Source organism: Octopus bimaculoides, chromosome 29, assembly GCF_046866305.1.
Source record: "Octopus bimaculoides isolate indiv1 chromosome 29, ASM4686630v1, whole genome shotgun sequence".
In the NCBI taxonomy this organism is placed as follows: Eukaryota; Metazoa; Mollusca; class Cephalopoda; order Octopoda; family Octopodidae; genus Octopus; species Octopus bimaculoides.
Window position 1 is genome coordinate 14,755,831 of NC_142956.1, and position 24,337 is coordinate 14,780,167.

The 24,337-nt window shown below is 37.4% G+C and overlaps 5 protein-coding genes across 9 annotated transcripts in view; 2 read left to right on the forward strand and 3 right to left on the reverse strand.

Moving 5' to 3' along the window:
- LOC106878260 (uncharacterized) overlaps nucleotides 1-11,590 on the reverse strand; it is a 29,571-nt gene extending 17,981 nt beyond the window's left edge. The window contains exon 1 of the mRNA XM_089345623.1: nucleotides 8,919-11,590. The gene's annotated coding sequence lies outside the window, so the exon portion shown is untranslated. The remainder of the gene's footprint in view (nucleotides 1-8,918) is intronic.
- LOC149130356 (uncharacterized) overlaps nucleotides 1-24,337 on the forward strand; it is a 186,457-nt gene that overhangs the window by 49,417 nt on the left and 112,703 nt on the right. The window lies entirely within an intron of this gene.
- On the forward strand, nucleotides 573-9,617 carry LOC106878259 (uncharacterized). Its single transcript, XM_014927432.3, has 4 exons — nucleotides 573-948; nucleotides 3,161-3,354; nucleotides 3,812-3,947; nucleotides 5,951-9,617. The coding sequence occupies exons 2-4, from the start codon at nucleotides 3,286-3,288 to the stop codon at nucleotides 6,385-6,387; spliced, it is 642 nt and encodes a 213-aa protein (XP_014782918.1). The 5' UTR covers nucleotides 573-948; nucleotides 3,161-3,285; the 3' UTR covers nucleotides 6,388-9,617.
- LOC106878252 (uncharacterized) lies at nucleotides 8,721-15,679 on the reverse strand. Of its 2 annotated transcripts, none has more exons than XM_014927426.3 (2): nucleotides 15,549-15,679; nucleotides 8,721-13,004 (listed from the first exon to the last, which is right to left on the reverse strand). In XM_014927426.3, the coding sequence occupies exon 2, from the start codon at nucleotides 12,626-12,628 to the stop codon at nucleotides 11,240-11,242; it is 1,389 nt and encodes a 462-aa protein (XP_014782912.2). In that variant the 5' UTR covers nucleotides 12,629-13,004; nucleotides 15,549-15,679; the 3' UTR covers nucleotides 8,721-11,239. The 2 variants fall into 2 exon arrangements, with proteins under 2 accessions (XP_014782912.2, XP_089201746.1); XM_089345620.1 differs by lacking the exon at nucleotides 15,549-15,679 and adding an exon at nucleotides 14,092-14,345.
- Nucleotides 18,712-22,482, reverse strand: LOC106878253 (uncharacterized). Its single transcript, XM_052977953.2, has 2 exons — nucleotides 22,331-22,482; nucleotides 18,712-21,657 (listed from the first exon to the last, which is right to left on the reverse strand). The coding sequence occupies exon 2, from the start codon at nucleotides 21,346-21,348 to the stop codon at nucleotides 19,408-19,410; it is 1,941 nt and encodes a 646-aa protein (XP_052833913.2). The 5' UTR covers nucleotides 21,349-21,657; nucleotides 22,331-22,482; the 3' UTR covers nucleotides 18,712-19,407.

Consider the following 24,337-nt stretch of genomic DNA (forward strand, 5'->3'; position numbering starts at 1 on the left):
TTGAGCAGGGCCATCTACCTGAGGGGGTTTGTGACTTGTCTGCCTTCCTACTTACTATGACTTTGGATTTTGCTATATATATATATATATATATATATATACAAACACACACACACATACATACATATATATATATATATATATATATATATATACATACATACATATTACAGTTCTATATTTAAGAGATGAGGAATTATTAACATTATTTACATTTGACGGATATTTGTCCTCATCTTGTTTGTTGTTAACACGTTTCGGCTGATATACCCTCCAGCCTTCGTCAGGTGTCTTGGGGAAATTTCGAACCTGGGTTCTCATTCCTAACGATGTTACTATTATTATGTTATTATTATTATTATTACTATTATTAATCAGGTCGCTGCCGTGAATCGAACTCGGAACCTTGGGGTTAGTAGCCTGCGCTCTTAACCACTACGCCATATGCCCGTGACACCTGATGAAGGCTGGAGGGTATATCAGCCGAAACGTTGTGTTAACAACAAACAATATGAGGACAAATATCCGTCAAATGTAAATAATGTAAATAATGTTACATACATATTGTTACGAACACAAAATATAAAAAAAACATTAGCTGGGTTCGAAACGGTTCTCTAGTTGTTCAGGCCAGCGGTATTTCCATTGTTTTGTCAAGAAGCACGGTTGTTTATGACTGAAGGTACATGATCTCTTGTTCTTTACGGTCACAGAGAGATTAAAAAGACAATGTTTCGAATGAAAACACACACTGTCACGTACGGTATACCTAACTTTCTCACTGGATGACCTAATATATACAGGTAGCTCTCAGTTGCGAGGACAAAGATAGACAGGGGCAGAGAGACAGACAAAGCGGGAGAAACACGGACGATTGGAAGGAATTGGCAAGTTGATGTAGTGGGAAGTTGATGCTGCTGCTAGCCAGGATTGTGGAAGTTCACAAAGGTAAATGAAAGAATTTTTGGGTTATTAAATATTTGAAGAGAACTTTGTTGCCGTTAAATGTAAATGATTCAAAAGAAAAATAAAGAAGAAAGAAAAGAACTTGCCAAAGAACTCCCTTGCTGTTAAATGTTAAAAAAAAAAAAATTTACTTTGACTACGCAACTGTTTTGTTGCTTCTTTTTTGTTGTTGTTGTTGTTGTAGTTTCAGCTCGGAGCTGTGGCCATGCTGGAGCACTGCCGTTTGCTACACTTTTATTACTGAGCGCCTCCTCTAATATGTGTCACTTGGTGAAGAATGGAGTTTGATGTAGCTACCCTCATTTGCATCTCTCGCCGTGAGGTAGGTTCATCTGGGACTCTCAACAGGAAGAGGTCCACCCTTGATTTGAAAACACCTACATCCACTTTGTGCAGGTTCCTCAGGTTCTTTGGGAGAATATTAAAAAGCTGTGGGCCCCTGAAACCCAGGCTGTTGCAGTAACTGGTCCTGAAGCGCGATGGCATTGATGGGATCTTTAGCACTGTGCAGTGTCATCCCGTTCTAGCATTGGTGTAGCTTTCAATGCCAAAATTTGGCACAATTCCTTCCAGGATCTTCCAGATGTATATTACTGCATACCTCTCCCGCCTTCTCTCCAGGGAGTAGAGTCTTAGCTGTTTCAGCCTTTCCCAGTAGCTGAGCAGTTGCAAAGAGACAATCTTCTTTGTGAATCTTCTCTGGATTGCCTCAAGGTCTGCTGTTAATTTCAGACTGGTGGGTGACCACAGCTGTGAGCAGTAATCCAGGCGGCTGAAGACGAATGTCCTCCAGAGGACTATCATGGTTTCCTGTTCTCTGGTTCTGAATGTTCTCAGGATCCATCCAGCCAGTCTTCTGCACTTTGTCACCATCCAGGTAATGTGCACTTGCAAAGAGGTATCATCACTCATGTCGATGCCCAGGTCCCTCACTGATTTAGGCTCTAGTATTGTAATTCCCTGTGGACCAGTGCATCTTGTAAGTTTCATATTCAGTTTTGGACGCTGGAGGCGCAGGGCTTGGAATTTTTCAGCATTAAACTGCATATTGTTATCCTCAGCCCATCTGTAAATTGAGTCTAACTCCTACTGCAGACGTGCAACATCGCCAGAGTTCTGTATTTTCTGCGAGACTTTTGTATCATCTGCATAGCTAGCAAGGGTGGCTATCCAGGCCGTTGGGGGTCGATTTGCTCGATTAAAGGAGGTGCTCCAGCATGGCCGCAGTCACATGACTGAAACAAGTAAAAGAGTAAAGAGTATATATATATATATATATATGAATAATAACAATAAATGGAGCAAAACGCATGCTCCATTTATTATTATTATTCATATCTACTCAAAATTCATCACTTCAACTTAGTATCGCTACCTATAAAACGGGTGTGATATCCTGGTTTTTTGTGTAATTTTTGCTACCCATGGTAACTATTAACATATTTACATTGTCGAAGGTTTTTTTAAACTGAGATAATATTAATCAGTGCCCCTGGACTGGTTCTTGTGCGGGTGGCACATGAGATGCACCATTTTGAGCGTGGCCGTTGCCAGTACCGCCTGACTGGCTCCTGTAGGATTTTCGAGCGAGATCGTTGCCAGTGCCCCTGGACTGGCTTGTGCGGGTGGCACATAAAAGACACCATTTCGAGCGTGGCCGTTTTCGTGCGGGTGACACGTAAAAGCACCCACTACACTCTCTGAGTGGTTGGCGTTAGGAAGGGCATCCAGCTGTAGAAACTCTGCCAAATCAGACTGGAGCCTGGTGTTGCCATCCGGTTTCACCAGTCCTCAGTCAAATCGTCCAACCCATGCTAGCATGGAAAGCGGACGTTAAACGATGATGATGATATACATAAACTAATATATATATATATATATGAATGTTTGTGTTTCTTACTGTCTCATTGTCTTGACATGACATAATAGTTGTCAGCAAATATTACCACTATGCAAGCAGTATCGTTTCTTTCCAATCGTCAATGAAAACATGTTTGGTCTTGAGAAGAGGTAGGTTAAAGGAAGGGCATCCAACTATAGAAAATATGTCCCAATAAATTCAGTCCAACCTATGAAAGTATGAGAAAATGGATGTTAAAATAATGATGATGATGTTAAAACTTATAATGTTTATATTGCCGTTATGTGTTTATCTTTTTCACACTGTTCTACACAAACATGTTCTTTTCCATAGCAAGTAACCCAGCAATTCCAGAGACTGTTATTTAATTTGGAGCCCTCGTTTCTTGGAAACATTTGCATCTCTTGGAAAGCTATTGAACAAGAAATCACAGTAGCTATCAATTCTAGAACTTCAAAATGCTTCTAACTACATTTGCCAAAAATTTGCGTCTACCACAAAAATCCATTGCCGGAAGATTCGTTAAGGTTTGCATTATTATTATTATTATTATTATTATTATTATTATTATTATAGTTTTGTGATGCATCCAAGAGGTAAGGTGGAGAGGAGGTGACTTGGCTAGTGAATCATCTGCAATGGTTGGCAATCGATTGCAAGATGAGCCGCTATGGATCACACTATCCCAAAGTGTGTATGCATGTAACCAAGGGGCCACATGTGAACTTGTATTCTCACTTGAAACTTTGAACATGAATTCTACACCGCAACAGCAAATGACGAGTATGGTTTACAATGCCTTTGTTATCTGACATGCTTGCTCACCCAGTGGGGCATTTGGCAAATTTCCTTGGATGTGGTCAACAATGGTGAGAGATGTGGTGATCTCATTGGTTGGAGTGAACTCAACCAACTCCAAGTGAGTAGCTGCACAAGTACAAGTAAGTAAGAATCTAATATTATTAATTTCTGAATATTTTTCAGCACTTTCTCCTGAGGATAAATGGAAAAGTAGAAATAGCTGCAGTTGAACATTGTAACATTAAACCTGACTATTATGTTCTTGAAGTTGGTTTTGGCCCTGGCTTGGGTCTAGAAGCAGCCTATCAGAAGATCAAAGGTAATTTGGATAAAAAAATTATTGTATTAAGGTATTTATGATTGAATAGTTGGAAAGTTTGCTTCCCAACCACATGGTTTCAGGTTCAGTTCCAATGTTTGGCACTTTTATACATGTGTCTTCTGCTATAACCCCCGACCAACCAAAGCCTTGAGAGTGGATTTTGTAGATGGAAACTGAAAGAAGCCTGACCACCATCATCATCATACACCACTGTCACTACCATCACAGTCTTGACATCTACTATATATATGTAAATATTTATGTGTATACACACACACACACACACCTATTTTTATTAAAGCTGCAAAAACACCACAAAACTGTTACTCAGAGCTTCACGTTTCCACTCATCAAACAGTTGGGTCAAGACTAGATCACAATTGTCCGACAAACGGAAACGTGAAGCTCTGACTGACAGTTTTGTGATGCTTTTGTAGTCATCATCATCATCATCGTTTAACGTCCGCTTTCCATGCTTGGCATGGGTTGGACGATTTGACTGAGGACTGGTGAAACCGGATGGCAACACCAGGCTCCAATCTGATTTGGCAGAGTTTCTACAGCTGGATGCCCTTCCTAACGCCAACCACTCAGAGAGTGTAGTGGGTGCTTTTACGTGTCACCCGCACGAAAACGGCCACGCTCGAAATGGTGTCTTTTATGTGCCACCCGCACAAGCCAGTCCAGGGGCACTGGCAATGATCTCGCTCGAAAATCCTACGGGAGCCACTCAGGCGGTACTGGCAACGGCCACGCTCAAAATGGTGCATCTCATGTGCCACCCGCACAAGAGCCAGTCCAGGGGCACTGGCAACGATCTTACTTGGCTTGCCGGGTCCTCCCACGCACAGCAGTGTTAATAAAAAGCATATTCCTTCGCTTCCAATATTCAAGTACTATTTTTTTCCATCTTGTTTTGCATTAATTTGCTTACTTGTGTGTATATCATCGTTTAACGTCCATTTTCCAAGCTGGCATGGGTTGGACGGTTTGACTGAGGTCTGGAAAGCCAGTGGCTGCACCAGACTCCAGGCTGATCTAATATTTCTACAGCTGGATGTCCTTCCTAATGCCAACCACTCCGAGAGTGTAGTGGGTGCTTTTTACGTGCTACCAGCAGAGGAGCCAGTCAGGTGGGCCTGGCATCGATCATGTTTAGATAATGCTTTTTATATGCCACCGGCACAGGAGCTAGTCAAGTGGTACTGGCATCGGCCACGTTCAGTCGGTGCTTTATATGTACCACTGGCATGAGAGCCAGTCAGGGGGTACTGACATCAGCCACGTTTGGATGGTGCTTTTTACGTGCTGCCAGCACAGGAGCCAGTCAGAGGGCACAGGCCAGTTACGATATTGGTTTTACTTTACTCAACAGGTCTTCTCAAGCATATCATATCATATGGCACATCAGGGGTACTCTTAACTGGGTCAGACAGGCATGGCTGCGATCTCACTTTAGTTTCCAGGTCTTCTCAATCACAACATATCTCCAAAGGTCTCGGTCTCCTGTCATTGCCTCTGTGAGGCCCAATGTTCAAAGGTCATGCTTCACCACCTCATCCCATGCCTTCCTGGGTCTACCTCTTCCACAGGTTCCTTCCACAGTTAGGGAGTGGCACTTCCTCACACAGCTGTCCTCATCCATACATAACACATAACCATACAAGTGCATGCAATCGCCTCTCTTGCACACCACATTTGATGCTTCTTATGCCCAACTTTTCTCTCGGGGCACTTACACTCTGTCATGTATGCACACTGACATTACTCATCCAGCAGATCATAACATATATATCTTCCCTGTTGGCCTGGCTTGGAGAGTTCACCAGAGGACTGCCCCAAAGTTCAATGTCTGTATATAAAATATACAAATCCACTCACAAATCTTTGGTCAGCCCAAGGCTATACTAGACTGAACCCAGAACCATATGGTTAGGAAGCAAGCTTCTTACCAAACAGCCATAATGTATGTACTAATATATTTTCTTCTTTCAATTTAGGTGGCAAAGGGAAATTACATGGCCTTGACTTATCGCCTTATATGTTTGAATTAACAAGTAAACGACTGAGTGAAGGCATCAGTAATAAACAGGTGGAACTACATCTTGGAAGTGTTATGGAAATGCCATTTGAAACAAATTCCTTTGATCGGATTTTTCACTGCAATTCTTTTTATTTTTGGCCTGATTTTGACAAATGTATTCAAGAGCTGCATCGTTGTTTAAAGCCAAACTCATTAATGATAACGACAATTCAGTATGAAAAGGTAAAACTTTCAAAAAAATTTGGTTTACTGAAATATGGCAATATTGATGTGGAATATTATATGAAGGTTCTTAGCAAGAATAAATTTGAAAATGTAAATATGGAGAGTCGCAAGTATCAGAGCAAACCATATCAGGTTATTTCAGCTTTCACAGGATCAAAAAAACAGTAATTTAATATCTAATTGTTTTCAATGCTTCTACATTGGTTTACATCTTGCTATAAATTACAGACAGTTTCTATATAAGTATATATAAAATCTACTTCACAGTCTAAGCGATTAACCTGGGAAAATTGTATCAGGTCTACATACGCCTACAGATGCAATGATTAGACACATCATCAATGTTGTATCCTGGGATCACTGGTTGTTTCAGGTCATATAGTATACACTCTCTTACAGGCTTAGTTTGTTCAAACCTCGGCCTGTTTCCAAGAAGCTTATTTACACACGCAAACGTGTAGGTCCAGCACTAATTTTCAGGTATCCTTGTTATTGGAACCTTGGTGTATTAACCATTTTGCCAGACCGTCTATCACCCATTATAATTATCTGTTAACATACCTCTAACCTATTAATCATGCTTTAATTACTAATTATATCACACAGTTTACCATATCGAGACAAGACCATGGTCTATTTTTTACAACAGTCCTACTTTATTGTGGTGCAATATGGATTGTTATTTATGTTAGACACTACCACTGACTTGCTCAGTTCTCTTACTTGTAGTAGCCATCGCTAATGGAAATTTTGGATCTTTTTTAAAACGGGGGCCACATTTTTCATTAATGTTTTACGTAGTGTTTTTGGTACGGAAAGACTTTCAAACTTCGTATACTTATCTATTTTGTGTTATAGAACAGAAAAAGATTTTTGGATTCGAATTTATTTCATGTAAAAAATTGTCTTATTTCGATAATTTCAACCAATCACTGACAAGTATTCAGTTGTTTACATTTACTCCTTTGGCTGATTAAGCCATAGCTTCGTTTTATTTGCTTTTTTCATTTTCTTCGTTTTATTTGCTTTTTTCTTTTTAAATTTGCTGTTTTACCCTAACCCTATCACCGATAGAATTGTTTCAGAATCGTTTGTTTATGTAGTCGGCACTTAATGTATATCGGCTGAATGGACGTCAGTGATTGGTTGAAATTACAGAAATACGACAACTTTAACATGGAATAACTTAGGGATTTCTTTTTTTTTTTAAGAAGACTAAGAGAAAAAGATGTTTTATACGACACATTCTACCAGTGTTCCAAGTTTCAAAGTGTTTCGTTAATGAAAAATGTGGCCCCCGTTTTAAAAAAGATCCGAAATCTTAAGCTAAATGAACAGCAGAGCTGTTCACCACTAACGAGTACAGTGTAATCCACTTGTAAATAATATATATAGACATACTCAATGCCACTTGTAGTCATAGAGTTAACTAGGCTGGAAAACACAAGAGTTATAAGTTCAATTTTGTGATTTATCTACATTATAGGAAGTGCTGGACCATATGCTACAGGAAAATTGCTGGTGAACTTATACATATATATAGTAACTCTGTGGTAAGAAGCTTGCTTCCTAACCACATGGTTCTGGGTTCAGTCCCACTGCATAGAACCTTGGATGTGTGTCTTCTACTATAGTCTCGGGCCAACCAAAGCTTTGCGAGTGGATTTGGCACACAGAACCTGGAAGAAGCCTGTCGTATATATATGTGAGTGTGTGCATGTATATGTCTTTGTATGTGTGTTTGCCCACCACTGCCTGACAACAGGTGTTGGTTTGTTTACCTCCCTGTAACCTAGTGGTTCAGCACAAGAGACTGGTAAGAATATGTAAAAGGCTTAGCACTAAATTAAATACTATTGTTGATTCATTTGATAAAAATTCTTCAACGCAATGCTCCAAAATCACCAGTCTAATGAGCAAAACAAGTAAAGGGTAAAAGATACACACACACACGTATATTTGGTTTAACATGATCTACGCATACAGTACATGGACACAGCATCAATGTTGTAACCTAGATTGATCAAACCTAGACCTGTCTTAGTGATATTCTACTAACCCTACCTATCATCTTCATTGGCAAACCCCTTATTCTCTGCTCAGCCCTGTGGCAGTCAGCTACCAACTCTTCTCTTGCACCTCCTCCATCCCCCTCTCCCTAGACACACTCAACTTCAACATGATTAGCTACCTTGTTATTTTCAAAACAATGATATCTGTTTTCAACAAACTCCGTTGGACATATGATGGTAATTGTAGCTGCTTCTCCAGGTTAACTTTCATTTCCTAGTCCTGTGCTATACAAAGTAAACCATGTGAACTGTTCTTGAGTCTTCTCCTTAATCACCATCTCTCCTTAGCAAAGTGACTAATCCATTAAAACTAAATATATATATATATATATATACATAAAGAGAGAGCATTACCTGTCATGTGACAGATATCTTTGAAAATATACTTATGCACAATGGATAATATCAGGAAATATGGCACACAGGCAATTTTTACAATTTGACATTTATCAAATAAATTTTTTGGTGAAATACTAATTTTCAAAAGAAAGATATTTACTTAAAATAAAACTAGATAAAAACTGATTTGTCATGTGCATATTTGCAATAAAGGTTATATGAGTTTTCTATATTTTATCAACAGAATTTCATAAAATTCTATTTTTCAGAAAGTTACAAGACACTCACCTTCCACATCTTATGTGAACTTTCCATCTTTCCCAATACAATTTTCACTTAAAATTTTTTTAAAATATAACAAACTTCTCATTTGTATAACCTCACTGTCATTTACTCCCTCTCCTCTCCCCACCTCTTCTGTAACTCTCTCTGTTTTTTTACTTTAATCTCTATATGATGTAAAGCATGATTTGAAGATGAGAAAAGTGGCCAAAACACAGCAGCTTTCTTGTCAGAGAGGCTGCATGGCTATTCACATTTATAAAAGAGGATGGGAGTGATCGGATTGAGTTGGAGAAAGATAAAAGTGTTGATGAGGTGTCAGAGTTGATCTTCAAGGTACAATGTGAGTAAAATGAGTGGGTGCCATTTCTTATTGGAGCAATGAATAATTATATAATGTCCTTACAGTGGTTCAGTAAAACCTTAAAATTTTGCCAAATCAGATAAGTTTATGTAGCAAATCTGGCAAACTAGCTTGTCAAATTGCAGGCAAGTAGGCAGCAAGAAATTAATCAAATGACAGGATATTATTAATCACTGGAGAAATGTTTATGGCTGACACAAATATAAGCCAAGGAATTTTCAGAAGTGAACATTTGTTATTTTTGTTTTTTGAGTAATTCATATACAAAGATGTTGAAGCTTATTGCTTTTGAAATGTTTTTTTCATGATGTAATAAATTAATAAATTTTTCAGAACCCAAACTGGCTTGTTCATCTTTCATATGACAGGAACAATCTCTACTGTCTTGCTATTATTGTAAGAAATTCACTTCTGGGAAGACTATTGATGTCTGTGTTAACTGGTGTTGGCAACTGATGGTAACAATTTCGGTTCCAGTGATTAAAATATTTCTACATTAGAAATATCTAGAAACAAGCCTTTTGAAACAAGGAAATATTCTATATTTAAGAGATGACAGAAAGCATACAAGTTCAAGACCAGTTCAAATATGTTTAAAAGATATTTGGACCTTTAAAAGTTTTTCACTACAGATTGTTATGGAGAAAAGAATTCTCACTTGAAACAAAAAAGTTAAAATGCACCATTTTGAGCGTGACCGCTGCCAGGGCCGCCTGGCTGGCCTTCGTGGAATTTTCGAGCGAGATCGTTGCCAGTGCCCCTGGACTGGCTCTTGTGCAGGTGGCACATAAATTGCACCATTTTGAGCGTGGCCATTGCCAGTACTGCCTGACTGGCCTTCGTGCCGGTGGCACGTAAAAGCACCCACTACACTCTCTGAGTGGTTGGCGTTAGGAAGGGCATCCAGCTGTAGAAACTCTGCCAAATCAGATTGGAGCCTGGTGTAGCCATCTGGTTTCATCAGTCCTCAGTCAAATCGTCCAACCCATGCTAGCATGGAAAGCGGACGTTAAACGAAGATGATGATTCAGCACAAAACACCCTCTGGAAGCATTTCAAACTTGTTCAGCAGCAGATACCAAGAGAGACAACTCTAAACTGATTCTACAACCAACAGCAATGGCAAACCTTCACAAATATTTCTTTGAACTGATCTTCGTGTGCATGTTTGTGTCGCTTTGATTTCACATCATGTGATGATTATAAACACGTATCACCATCATGCAACCTGTGTCTTTCCTTTCCAATCTTCCATGGAAACATGTCCAGTCATGGGGAAATATCACCTTCCTTGGAGAGAGGGCTGGTAACAGAAGAGGCAGCTGGCCAGGAATTATCTGCTTCAATGAATAGTGTCTGACCCACTCAAGTGTGGAGAAGGAGACATTAAAGCAATGATGATGTAGCTAAATTACTGTCTCAGTGAATGATTTATGACAGATCTAGCAGTGATATTAATTTATTTTGTGTATGAATGCATTTCTATCTAGTTACAGTATTTGTGGTGGTGAATGGCTTAGTACTCAGGGTGTCACATCCACAATCTTTTGATTGTGGTTTCAATTCCTGGACTGATCATTGGATTCTTGAGCAAGACACTTGACAACTATGAGTGACACATTTTGCATCTGTCCAAGCAATATTGATTTGATGGAGGAAGTGAGCTAATGTACAGCACAAACATTTGATCACAATAAACAGATCACCTCTGCAGTCTGTTCAGCAAGAAATTACAGAACCATTGCCTGTTGTTTACAACAGAAAAATTCACAAGTTATGGTATATTTCTTAGAGAATGATTTACCAGATATCAAAGAGACATGGTTTTTCTTCTGTAAAAATTCATTTGTGTTTAATTAATCATCTCTTTGTATCAATGATTTACAACATATCACACTAATATGGTTTTCCTCGTGTGTGAATATGATTGTGTCTACTTAAGTTACCTATCTATGAGAATGATTTACGACAAATGTCGGGGATAAGACTTCCCTACAGAGTGAATAAGTTTGTGTCTAATGAAGGCATTACTTTCAGAGAACGATATACCACAGATATTGCAGCAATAAGGTTTCTCTCCTGTATGAGTGCGTTTGTGAGAAGATAAATTACTACTTTGAGAGAATGATTTACCACAGATATCACAGTGATATGCTTTCTCTCCTGTGTGAACACGTTTGTGTTTAATCAAGTCATTATTTCCAGCAAATGATTTTTCACAGCTATCACAGTTGTATGGTTTCTCTCCTGTGTGAATACGTTTATGTCTAGTTATGTGATGTTTCTGAGAGAACGCCTTACCACAGATATCACAGTGATATGGCTTCTCTCCTGTATGACTATGCTTGTGAGAAGTTAAGCTGCTACTTTGAGAGAATGATTTACCACAGATATCACAGTGATAAGGTTTCTCTCCTGTATGAATACGTTTGTGAGAAGTTAAACAACCTGTCTCAGAAAATGATTTACCACAGATATCACAAGGATATGGCTTTTCTCCTGTATGAATACGATGGTGTTTAGTTAAACTATCACATCGAGAGAATGATTTACCACAGACATCACAGTGATAAGGTTTCTCTCCTGTATGAGTACGCTTGTGAGAAGTTAAACTACGACTTAGAGAGAATGATTTACCACAGATATCACAGCGATATGGCTTCTCACCTGTGTGAATACGTTTGTGAGAAGTTAAACAACCAGTTCCAGAGAATGATTTACCACAGACATCACAGTGGTATGGCTTTTCTCCCGTATGAGAACGTTTGTGAGAAGCTAAACAACCCGTCTCAGAAAATGATTTACCGCAGATATCACAGTGATATGGTTTTTCTCCTGTATGAATACGTTTGTGTTTAATTAAGCTATCGCATCGAGAGAATGATTTACCACAGACATCACAGTGATAAGGTTTCTCTCCTGTATGAGTACGCTTGTGAGAAGATAAGTTACAACTTTGAGAGAATGATTTACCACAGATATCACAGTGATATGCTTTCTCTCCTGTGTGAACACGTTTGTGTTTCATCAAGTCATTATTTCCAGCAAATGATTTTTCACAGCTATCACAGTTGTATGGTTTCTCTCCTGTATGAATACGTTTATGTCTAGCTATATTGTGTCTCTGAGAGAATAACTTACCACAGATATCACAGTGATATGGTTTCTCTCCAGTATGACTACGCTCGTGAGAAGTTAAGCTACTACTTTGAGAGAATGTTTTACCACAGATATCACAGTGATATGGTTTCTCTCCTGTATGAATACGTACGTGTATAGTTAAGATAGCTCTTTGAGAAAACAATCTGCCACAGATATCACAGTGATATGGTTTTCTAATTTTCCTTGACATTGTTTTTTGCAAAAATTAAATCTTCAAATCTCTAACACTATTCATTTTCGTTCTTTCACAACAATATGAAGATAGGTTTCTTGGTTCCAACTTTTTTAGTTCATCTCTTACAAACATTTCAACTTTTGTACTTCCAAACATCGCAGTCTTCATTGATGCTTGCAGATTCAGCAAAATCCATTTGTAGAAACTCCAGTGTGCTAGAGAAATGTTGCTATAAATTTCAGTTGAGAAGCAATATTTCACAGGAATTCCTCATAGATTTATACAAAAAGGTTTATATCAATTATGTTTAACATCTTGCTTTGGAATTTAAAAGATGATCAATACTGATGATGATGTAAACAATTCTTTGGTGCCAGTGTCTTCTGATGATCTAAAATAATAGAGAAACAACAGCATAAGATGGAGAAGACAATGAAGACATAAAGACATAACATAAGACATTTTACTACTCTTATAAAGATTGGTGCAGATATGGCTGTGTGCTTAAGAAATTTCCTTCACATCAAATGGTGTCAGGTTCAGTCCCACTGTGAGAGACCTTGGGTCTTCCACTCTGGGCTAACCAAAGCCTTTTGAGTGGATTCGGTAGACAGAAAGTGAGAAAAGGCCCAAGTGTGGGTCTATATTATATTGGAAAAGATTTTTGTAAAAATTATTTACTATTTAAAAAATCTTAGAAAAACAAAACTACACAAAAGGTTCATGTCATTCAGTGTTTCTAAAAGTTTTAGAATAATTTTTAAGAAAATCTGTCTTCAAATATTGTGATTGCATCAAGTACAAGTTTTGCAAATTACTTTTAAAGATTTACATTACAAAAAGTCAAAAATTTATCTGCATTTTCACCAAAATTATCTTTAGGGTGGAACTCTTGTGGTTATGTAACTAAAGTTTGACCGTGATTGCTCCGGTTTTCTTTATGTTAAAGGGTAAAGATCACTGTTCTGCTGGCAGTGTGCCCCAAGGAATAACAAGGATTAAGGATCTGATTTCTGTGGTCTGAAGGTATGTCAGGTGCTGAAATTCATTGCAAGTTTTACAATATGGGCACAGCACCCCAACATGTGGAAGTGTGTATGAGAAGATCAAGAAGTTTTAAAATGGCTGGACAAGCATCATGAAGAGGGAGCAAGAGGCCCCTCAACCTCCACTAGTAACATAGAGATTCAACAAGTTTGAGAGACTGTTTTGTTTTTGAGAGCAACCATCAATGAGGTGGCATGTTCTTTGCAAATTAGCCATGGTTCAGCATATGAAAGCTACTTACCACACAGCCACTCCTACGCCTACAATATTTTAAAATTATAAACAGAAAGAAATGGGGGTGAGGGAGTGGGGTTGACAAAATCATAAATGGAAGTTTTTTTTTAATAGCATAAACGTGTTTAATGGAAGAAAAATACAGAAAAACATCAATACATGTTAGAATGACAATGAAACAAGGAAGGTGGTCGTACGATGTGCTAGAAACAACAGCCAAATTTCTTTTGGTCAATGGTGATTGGTAATAATACCGCAACACTTGTATGAGAGATAAACACAGTGTCACACTTAAGGTTGTGGCACTGTCATGGTATTAGCTGTCAGAAATGAAAGTAGAAAAATCCAAACAAGGAATGTTACTGCTGGTTTGAGTTGAAATCTGTTTCTTTGGCTACTGACTGGCCGGAGCTATCTGTCTGTCTGTCTCTTTCCCTCTCTCTCTATCTATCTATCACTCGTCCACCTTCGTTTGTTTCCGTAGAATTTATCAAATTAGAAAATGCGTTTCCGTAGAATTTAAACAAATGAAATTCAGTTTAAACTTTATAAATAAATAAATTTTTGCATTATTCATTGTTTTAAAAAACCAATCAGCACCACCACCACCACGCGTAATCCAAAGTTGGAATTAATCACCGCGATATTGCCATCGCCACCGCTACAACAGAAAATAGTATTAATTGGCTTAAGAGACATGGACTTTTAAATACCCCAAAAATATGCCCCTCGTGTGATGGAAGTAGCCAAAAAAATTTTTTTCTAATTTGATAAATTCTACGGAAACAAACGAAGATGGACGAGTGATAGAGAGATAGATAGACAGACAGACAGCTAATACCAGGATAGTGCCAAGGTTGTTGCATTCGATCATGCGAAGAGAAGAGTGGTCGTCTTACTAATTAATGACCACGGTGGTAATTGTGATGCATGACTTTAGTTTCTACGATGATTTCACGTTTCCTTTAAACAAGACGGTTAAAACATCACCATAACACAAACATCACTCAAATAATTTCTAGGACAATTTCGAAATAAACTTTGTGGTCCATTTCTGAGATCAGTCGAATACTAACGAGAATTATTTTACTTTTAAAGCGAAGATCGCTCTAATTATTAATTTGGTAGAGATGGACTATATGTAATCTGAACCTCCCCCCCCCCCTTATTTATTAATTTTTTTTACGGAATCCCACGTTTTAGGCTATGGAGATTCCGATTCTGAAAAAAATTTTTTTGAAAAATTTCAATTCCCCCCCCCCCCCACCAAGCAGGCTATTTACATGCTAGAAATAACAGCCAAATCTCACAAAACTAGGTTTAGGGTTAGGGTTAGGGTTTGAGTTAGGGTTAGTTTTACCCTGTGGATCTATATAAAAACCGGGGGGGGGGGAAATCGAAATATTGAAATTGAGATTTTTTAAAAATTTTTTCCAGAATCGGATTCTCCATGGTCTGAAACATAGGATTCCGTAAAAAAAAAAAAAATTTAAAAGTGGGGGTATACCCAGATTACATATACTCCATCTCCACCATTAATTTAAGATAATCAGTGATAGTAAATAGAATATCGATCAGAAACATTTAAAAGTTTCCAGTTATCAATTTTCACCTTAATTTTAGTAAATAATAAATAATATAGTATATATCTTACCTTTTATTGGTATATAAATCTGTATTTACAGCGATTCTGTCAAATATCCTTCCAGAATCACAAAAAAAGAGTCGCGAATTTTATGGAGTGATCAAACCGGAAGTAATATTTGACAACAGAAAATATAAAAACCGACTCGGAAACACACAAAAACGAAATGGATTTAATTTCTGTATAGAAGCTGTTACACAAACAACAAAACGTTATTTCTGAAAATTTAGACTTAAAACAGATTAAAAAAAAAAATCAATGAAATTCTGAAAACTTCTCTATTTTCTAAATTATCGTATATTACAATTATATGAATTAGCGCCCGGGGACTAGGCATTAATTTGTATATATATATATATCCGTAAAATAATGAGCAGTTCACCTACTTGTGAATGTGTTTAAAAAACAAAAAAATGTACCATTCCTACTTTAAATGTGTTTTCCAAAAGAAAAGATGAACTTTTTCCGTTTTTCATTTTCTTGTGGTATCAACTAATCTAACCTCCTAACAAACCGCAGACTTGTGTATATTCGGTATCCGGATTTGTAGTACTTTACTGATCTGCAAGTGGGGTAGATGGAGATATAAGTTGGCTGCCTCAATAAAAATTGGTGTAGCAGATTTTGTTGTTGTTATTTTTAACTGAAATGTTCAATAAATATCTGGCCAGGTACTGGTATAGATATTCTAACCAAACATCTAATCCACTCATTCAAATCTCACCGAAATCGTTCAGTGTTTTGTGTGCTGACAACGAAATGTTCAGAATGATTTATAGTAAATTGTTTATACCTTAAACTGTTTAGATTCCTGTAGGCAGCCCAAGAATTGCTGTAAATAACCAAGCCAGGTTCGAAAACTGTTTGAATGAGAAAAATCAGTGTCACTCTGTCACACTTCTGACCAGTTCAACACAGCAAAACAATGTTTACTGGTTTACTCTATTCCAATAATCAAGAAACTTTGCTTGCAATCCAACCCCTTCACCAAATGCGAAACTACAATGATCTTTCCAACCCCACTTTTTCTACAAAGCTAATTGTTTACAACTAGTTTGGAGCTCATATTCATTGAAAATACGGGGGAAAAAAAATAAATGGTAAAGAAAATGCAGGGAGTGGGAGGAAAATCCTAGATTCTGACTACACTACAGATTGTACCAAAGTTTATGAAACTGATTGTAAATAACACATACTTCATTATATTGCACCATTAGATGAAGCTTTGTTCTGCACATCATTTTTACCATTTCATCATGATTGTGACTTGGGAATATCTGACAGTGTACCTTCCATGGTATTGAGAGCAGATCCATCTTGTTATATTCACATGTTGTATAATCCCTCTATACTTCTACTCTTCTGGAATAATTTCAGACTCACAAATCTATGATTTGTGAGTCACATGGACAACCATGATTCTCTCACTTTTCATAGTTGAATCTCTTTTACTCGTTTCAGTCATTTGACTGCGGCCATGCTGGAGCACCGCCTTTTAGTCGAGCAAATAGACCCCGGGACTTATTCTTTGTAAACCTAGTACTTATTCTATCGGTCTCTTTTGCCGAACCACTAAGTGACAGGGACATAAACACACCAGCATCGTTTGTCAAGCAATGCTAGGGGGACAAACAGACACACACACATATATATATATATATATACGACGGGCTTCTTTCAGTTTCCGTCTACCAAATCCACTCACAAGGCTTTGGTTGGCCCGAGGCTATAGTAGAAGACATTTGCCCAAGATGCCACACAGTGGGACTGAACCCGGAACTATGTGGTTAGTAAGCAAGCTACTTACCACAGCCACTCCTGCGCCTATAAATAATCTGTTTACATTTTGTGATCTGTTTTCCTTGTGCTTACTAATGTCATTCCTAACTATTCCTGTGAACAATTTCTGATGATTTTTGATGTCAAACTACACATAATTACAAGAACCCACAGATTTATGTTTTCTTAGCCAGAAAATACTGATCAGTTGCTAACCTTTTACAAGACACTGGTTTAACTTGTATTAAGAGAATTGCTAACACAGCCGAGTCAGAACAGCAAGACCACTCTGTCTGTGATTATCAAATGTTCACTCATCATGTTTCAACCATTTGCTACAATGTGGTTCCTCTTCTTAGTAAGCTGTGTCCAATCCACACTGGATACACCTACCCAACCATCAACTATAATGATTGCTCTTCCTCTCAACTGGCAAGCTGTGTCCAATCCTTACCTGATACACCTAACTGTCTTTCTCCCAACCATTTACTATAAAGACTCCTCTTCCTCTCAACTGACAAGCTGGTTCCAATCCTTACCTGATACACCTACCTGTCTTTCTCCCAACCATTATTAAGATTCCTCTTCCTCTTGATTGGCAAGCTGGTTCCAATCCTTTCCTAATACACCTACCTGTCTTTCTCCCAACCATTTACTATAAAGACTCCTCTTCCTCTCAACTGACAAGCTGGTTCCAATCCTTACCTGATACACCTACCTGTCTTTCTCCCAATCATTATTAAGATTCCTCTTCCTCTTGATTGGCAAGCTGGTTCCAATCCTTACCTGATACACCTACCTGTCTTCCAATTTCTTTTTAGTAAAATAACTTAGTAATTATTAAACTGGTGTTTCGTATATAAACTTATATGAAATTTTGATGGAAGACTAACACTGAACACTTTAAATAAGGAAGTAAGTATTGTTAGAAGTAGGTGTGATCTCAGGTGGATTAGAATGAAAAAAGTTAAACAGTTAGGCGCAGGAGTGGTTGTATGGTAAGTAGCTTGCTTACCAACCACATGGTTCCTGGTTCAGTCCCACTGCGTGGCATCTTGGGCAAGTGTCTTCTACTATAGCCTCGGGCCGACCAAAGCCTTGTGAGTGGATTTGGTAGACGGAAACTAAAAGAAGCCCGTCATATATATGTATATATATATATATATATATATATATGTGTGTGTTTGTCCCCCTATCATAACTTGATAATCGATGCTGGTGTGTTTATGCCCCCGTCACTTAGCGGTTCAGTGAAAGAGACCAATAGAATAAGTACTAGGCTTACAAAGAATAAGTCCCGGGGTCGATATGCTCGACTAAAGGCGGTGCTCCAGCATGGCCGCAGTCAAATGACTGAAATAAGTAAAAGAGATAAAAGTTAAATGAAGATCAGTTTGAAGAAATGTGCAACCTTTAATCATACATTGATCAAGTCTTTGACTTCTACAGTTCATGTTTCGGTCATTTCAAATACTGCAAAGACTATGTTACATCTAAAATTAATCATTGAAGAAATCAGCTTTATTGAATTTTATAATATCAGCATCCACAAAGCGCAAGATGGTAGAACAGAATGGTGGTGTGGGTTACGGTCCAGATAACAATATATTGGTTGTGAAGTTCATAACCACACACACTGTTGTTTTTAAAACTCTTGTGGGACCGAACCAAAGACAAAATGTAATGTACATGGTGCACTTATCCAACATAAAGGAATGCTATTAATACATTCTCATGTGGGGTGCATTTGGTCCAATCTTGACAAAACTGTTAGATTACCCCAGTCACTATAAGGATATCTTGCACGACAAACATGTACTGCACATACTGTGGGTTGTATCTATGGTCTGAATATTGATATGGATACCAAACGGCTGATAGTTAGCAAGGTGAGACACACATAAGAAAGAAGAAAGCAAAGGACCACTGATGAGGTCACAGAAGTGTGACGAAAGAACTCTGGCCGAAATAGGATTAATGTAATATAATGTAATATAAAGTTGAAGCAAATTAACACCAAATATACAGTGCATGTGTTTTTACTGGCTAAACTGGCAATATGACCGTCCCCAAGTACAACAAGATACAGTTATACTTTTACATTAATACAAGCGTGGGTAGTTAAGGTATATTTTCGAGTGAATGATTTATTACATGTATCACAATGATGTGGCCTCTCTCCTGTATGAGTGCGTTTGTGCCTAGATAAGTGGCTAGTACAAGAGAATGAATTACCACAGATGTTGCAGTGATATGGCTTTTCTCCTGTATGAATACGTTTGTGTCTAGTTAATTCACGCTTCTCGGAAAATGATTTGCCACAGATATTACATTGATGTGGTTTCTCTCCTGTATGAATATGCTTGTGTATAGTTAACGAAGTTTTATGAGAGAATGATTTACCACAGACATCACAGTTGTATGGTTTCTCTCCCGTATGAATACGTTTGTGGGCAGTCAAGGCATTTCTCCGATTGAATGATTTACCACAGATATTACATCGATATGGCTTCTCTCCTGTATGAAGACGTTTGTGTACTGTTAATTGACTACACTGAGAGAACGAATTACCACAGACATCACAGTTATATGGCTTTTCTCCCGTATGAGAACGTTTGTGTCGAGCAAATGCGCATCTATGAGAGAATGATTTATCACAGATATTACAGGAAAATGGCTTCTCACCTGTATGAATACGTTTATGAGAAGTTAAGTCTCTACTTTCAGAGAATGATTTACCGCAGATAACACAGCGATGTGGCTTCTCTCCTGTGTGAGTACGTTTATGAACAGTTAGACTACTACTACGAGCGAAACATTTACCACAGATAACACAGCAATGTGGTTTCTCTCCTGTGTGAGTACGTTTATGTGTAGTTAAGGTGTTTGAATGAGCGAATGATTGACCACAGATATCACACTGATATGGTCTCTCTCCTGTATGAATGTATTTGTGAAACTTTAAGGTACAACTCTGCAAGAAGGATTTATCACATACATCACACTGATAGGGTCTTTCACCTGTATGAATACGCTTGTGACAAATTAATCCTTCATTTTGAGAGTAGGACTTACCGCATATATCACAGTGATAAGGTTTCTCTCCTGTATGAACACGTTTATGAATGGTTAAGGCACCACTTTGAGAAAATGACTTACCACAGATATCACAATGATATCGTCTTTTTCCTCTATGAATAAGCTGGTGTTTAGTGAGCTTACTCCTTTGCGGGAATGAACTACCACAGATATCACACTGATATTGTTTTTCTATTGTATGACTAAATTTGTGAGTGATGAAAGTATCTTTTTCAGTGAATTCTTTACCACAGATTTCACATTCAAATGGTTTTTCTTCTCTATGAATATGTTTGTGAGTAGTTAATTCTTTATTTTCAGAGAATGATTTACCACAGGTATCACAGTGAAATGGTTTCTCTGCTGCATGCAGGTGCTTGTGTTTGGTCAAGTTACTACTATTAGAAAATGATTTACCACAGATATCAAACGGTTTCTCGCCTGTATGAACCCGCTTGTGTATAGTTACATGGTCTTTTTTATAGAATGACTTACCACAGATATCACACTGATGTGGTTTTTTACCTGAGTGAATAAATTTATGGCTAGCTAAATTAGAACTTTGAGAGAATGATTTTCCACAGATAGCACAACAATATGGTTTTTCTCCTGAATGTCCACGTTTGTGATTAATTAAGCTCCACTTGTTAGTGAATGATTTGCCACAGACATCACAGTGATATGCCTTTTCTCCTGTATGAATACGTCTGTGTCTACTGACGTCACATGCCACAGAGAATGCTTTTCCACAGATATCACACCGATATGGTTTCTCTCCTGTATGAATATGTTTGTGTTTATCAAGGTTACCTTTTCGAGAGAATGACTTACCACAGATATCACAGTAGTTTGGTGGTGTACTACTTTCAGTTAGTATCTCATTAATAGCACCTGTTTTTTTAGCCTGTGATTTACACCCAACAGTCTCCTCACCCAATTCGTTTGTTATCATGTTTTTGCTTCTTGAAGTTTTTATATTATATCCTTTACGTATTTCTTTTATTCTTCCATTAACTGTTTTTCTCAGTTAATATTTGAAGATGGTGCAGCAAGCTCCTTGGTAATCCAAACTCCATTAGAAAACAGAATCATCTTATAAAAATTCCAAGCAGTGAAAAGGAAAATGTTGCTGCAAATGTCAGCAGAAAGAAACTTCTTTCACTGTAACTTTACCTCAGATTCATAGAAGCAGGCTTAGACTGGTTACTTCAAGTCATTAACAAATGAGAAATGTTCATGGAAAGAATTTTGACAACGTGATCTGAAAATGGAAAAATAACAGGGAAACAGCAATGTGAGATATAGAGGGGACGTAATAATTAGAGATACAACATTCAACATTTTCTTTACAGATTAACTGTAGAAATAAACATCTACCTCTACAAAAACTTATCTAATGTTACCATTCATTTTCGTGATGAATGTATATTATAAAAGAGAGTGTGTGTGTAAATACATATGTCTGTATATAAAAGGCATACAGGCAGAATTATAAGCAAACCAAACAGAATGCTTAAATGTCCATGGCACTTAAAGGCAAGAAACTTCTATAGCCCTGGGCTCACCAAAGCCTTGTGATTGGATTTGGTAGACGGAAACTAAAAGAAGTCCATTTTTATATATGAATGAATGTTCGAGTGTGTATGTTTATGTCTGTTTGTGTCGATATCGCCTGACTAACAGCATAAAAAGGTTTTCCATTGACGATGTTCATTAAATCTAGACTGTAAATTAACTTACCACAGAAACATGCATTCTTAATGTAATAAGACAAAATTAATATTGGTGTCTAATTAGTAACATTAATAGCTTTGGGTGAAATACGGATGTTTTGGCCTCAATAATGAAAGAAAAAACTAAAGTAGAACCAGACCTTTTTACTTTCATTAATTTTACAAAACAAAATAAAGCCCAAATTAAACTGAAATACTTACACAACTGTTTAGTACAGGATATTGTTATAAACTATGCGTGGAGTGGATTAAAAGAAAATAAAGCGCCAAATCCGGAAAGTAACACTATATATTTATAATGCGCATGCGTTAGTCTTAAACTAGGGAAGACGACTCTTGCTCGATCCCTCGGTTATGACTATTTTCTTAATTATAATTTTTCTTACTAATTAACCTTCTCTTGCTTGTAGATATAATATATATATATATATATATATATATATATACATATATACATATATACATATATACATATATATATATATATATATATGTATATGTATATATATATATATATATACATATATGTATATGTATATATATATATATATATATATATATATATATATATACATATATGTATATGTATATATATATATATATATATATATATATATATATACATATATGTATATGTATATATATATATATATATATATATATATATATATATATATATATATATATATATATATATATATATATATATATATATACATATATATATATACATATATATATATATATATATATATATATATATATATATATATATATATAAAGTATCCAGTAATTTCGACGCAGAAATTGTTTTGATTGACATCTGACAATGGAAGCGGAAATGACGTCTGAGAATAGGGACTGTGTCCGTTTGTACACAGTTCTCACCACATACTCTAACTGCTTCTCCAGTCTTTCTTCCCACTCAATAATTTTCTGCATTCTTGCTACATTTTCAATGTTAACGTCTGCTTCCTCGGGTTCTGAAGTTCGCTTCTCTGAACTCTCTTTATTCTCAGCTGCATTCTTTTTTTCCTCTTCCACCACTGCGTCTTCCATCCGTACATCTCTTATTTCTCTTAGAGGACACTTTGCCTGCATGTGTCCTCTGCTCTTACAATTGTAACATACGGGGTGGTCTCTCCTCCACCACGACTCTCAGTCGGGTCTCATCGGGGAGTACCAACTCCTCTGCAGTGTTGTGCAAATCTGGTAGGGTCACATGGATTAGAACCTCTAATCCAAAGCCCCACCAGTTGATGTCTCTGGATTTCTCTACCTTTATGATGATTTCTGTTTCATCTTTGCAATTATATATTATGACTGCTGCCAGCCATTCCGTGTCTATTTTCTGGGGACACTCTTTCAATCCTCACTCTTGCCGCTCGTCATCCACTGTAGGTTGGCAAGAGTGCCCATCCACTCATACAGGGGGAAAGCTGTGACATTTATGGTAAATCATTCTAGCAAGGACTAATTTAACTATTCACACAAATGAGAGAGAGACCATATCACTATGATATTTGTGGGGAGGAATTTCAACCATGTTTCGTGGTCTGCTACCACAACAGCTCCTTTATAGGATCCAGTTAGCTCAAGACATCATCAGGAGGAACCACGTCCGGTTTCGGCCCCTACTCCTCTACCGTTTTGACGTGGCGGGGCCACCCCCTTTCGGAGGTGTCTTCAGCTCTGGTGTTGGGTGCATGTCTTCTTTCACTGTTTGTGACTGTTCTAATTCAACTGTGGAATGTCCCTCGCTATGGTTATTTTCCAGGAGGTTATGGCCACACGTCTTACGGTTCATCAACCCGCGTTGTTGAATTACTTTCTTCCGACATACCTTCCCTTGGTGGATTCGGATCCAGTTCCTTTACTTCACTACTTTACAAGTAGTAATGTAACTATACACAAACATATTCATACAGGAGGAAAAACACCATATCATTGTCTGCGGTAAATTATTCTTCCCAAATGGTCCCTTAACTATTCATTCAGAAGACAAAGCATGATGCTGAGGCATGTTACCAATATTGTGGTATATCATTTAAAAACAGACAGCTAACTAAACATGCATCTAATTATACAGAAGAGTTACTGTACCAATGTCAAAAATCATTTGATGAAAGAGATGTCTTAAATAATAATAGAGGTATCCACACAGGAAAGAAGATATAACTGCGTGTTATAGCAATCACTTAACACTTT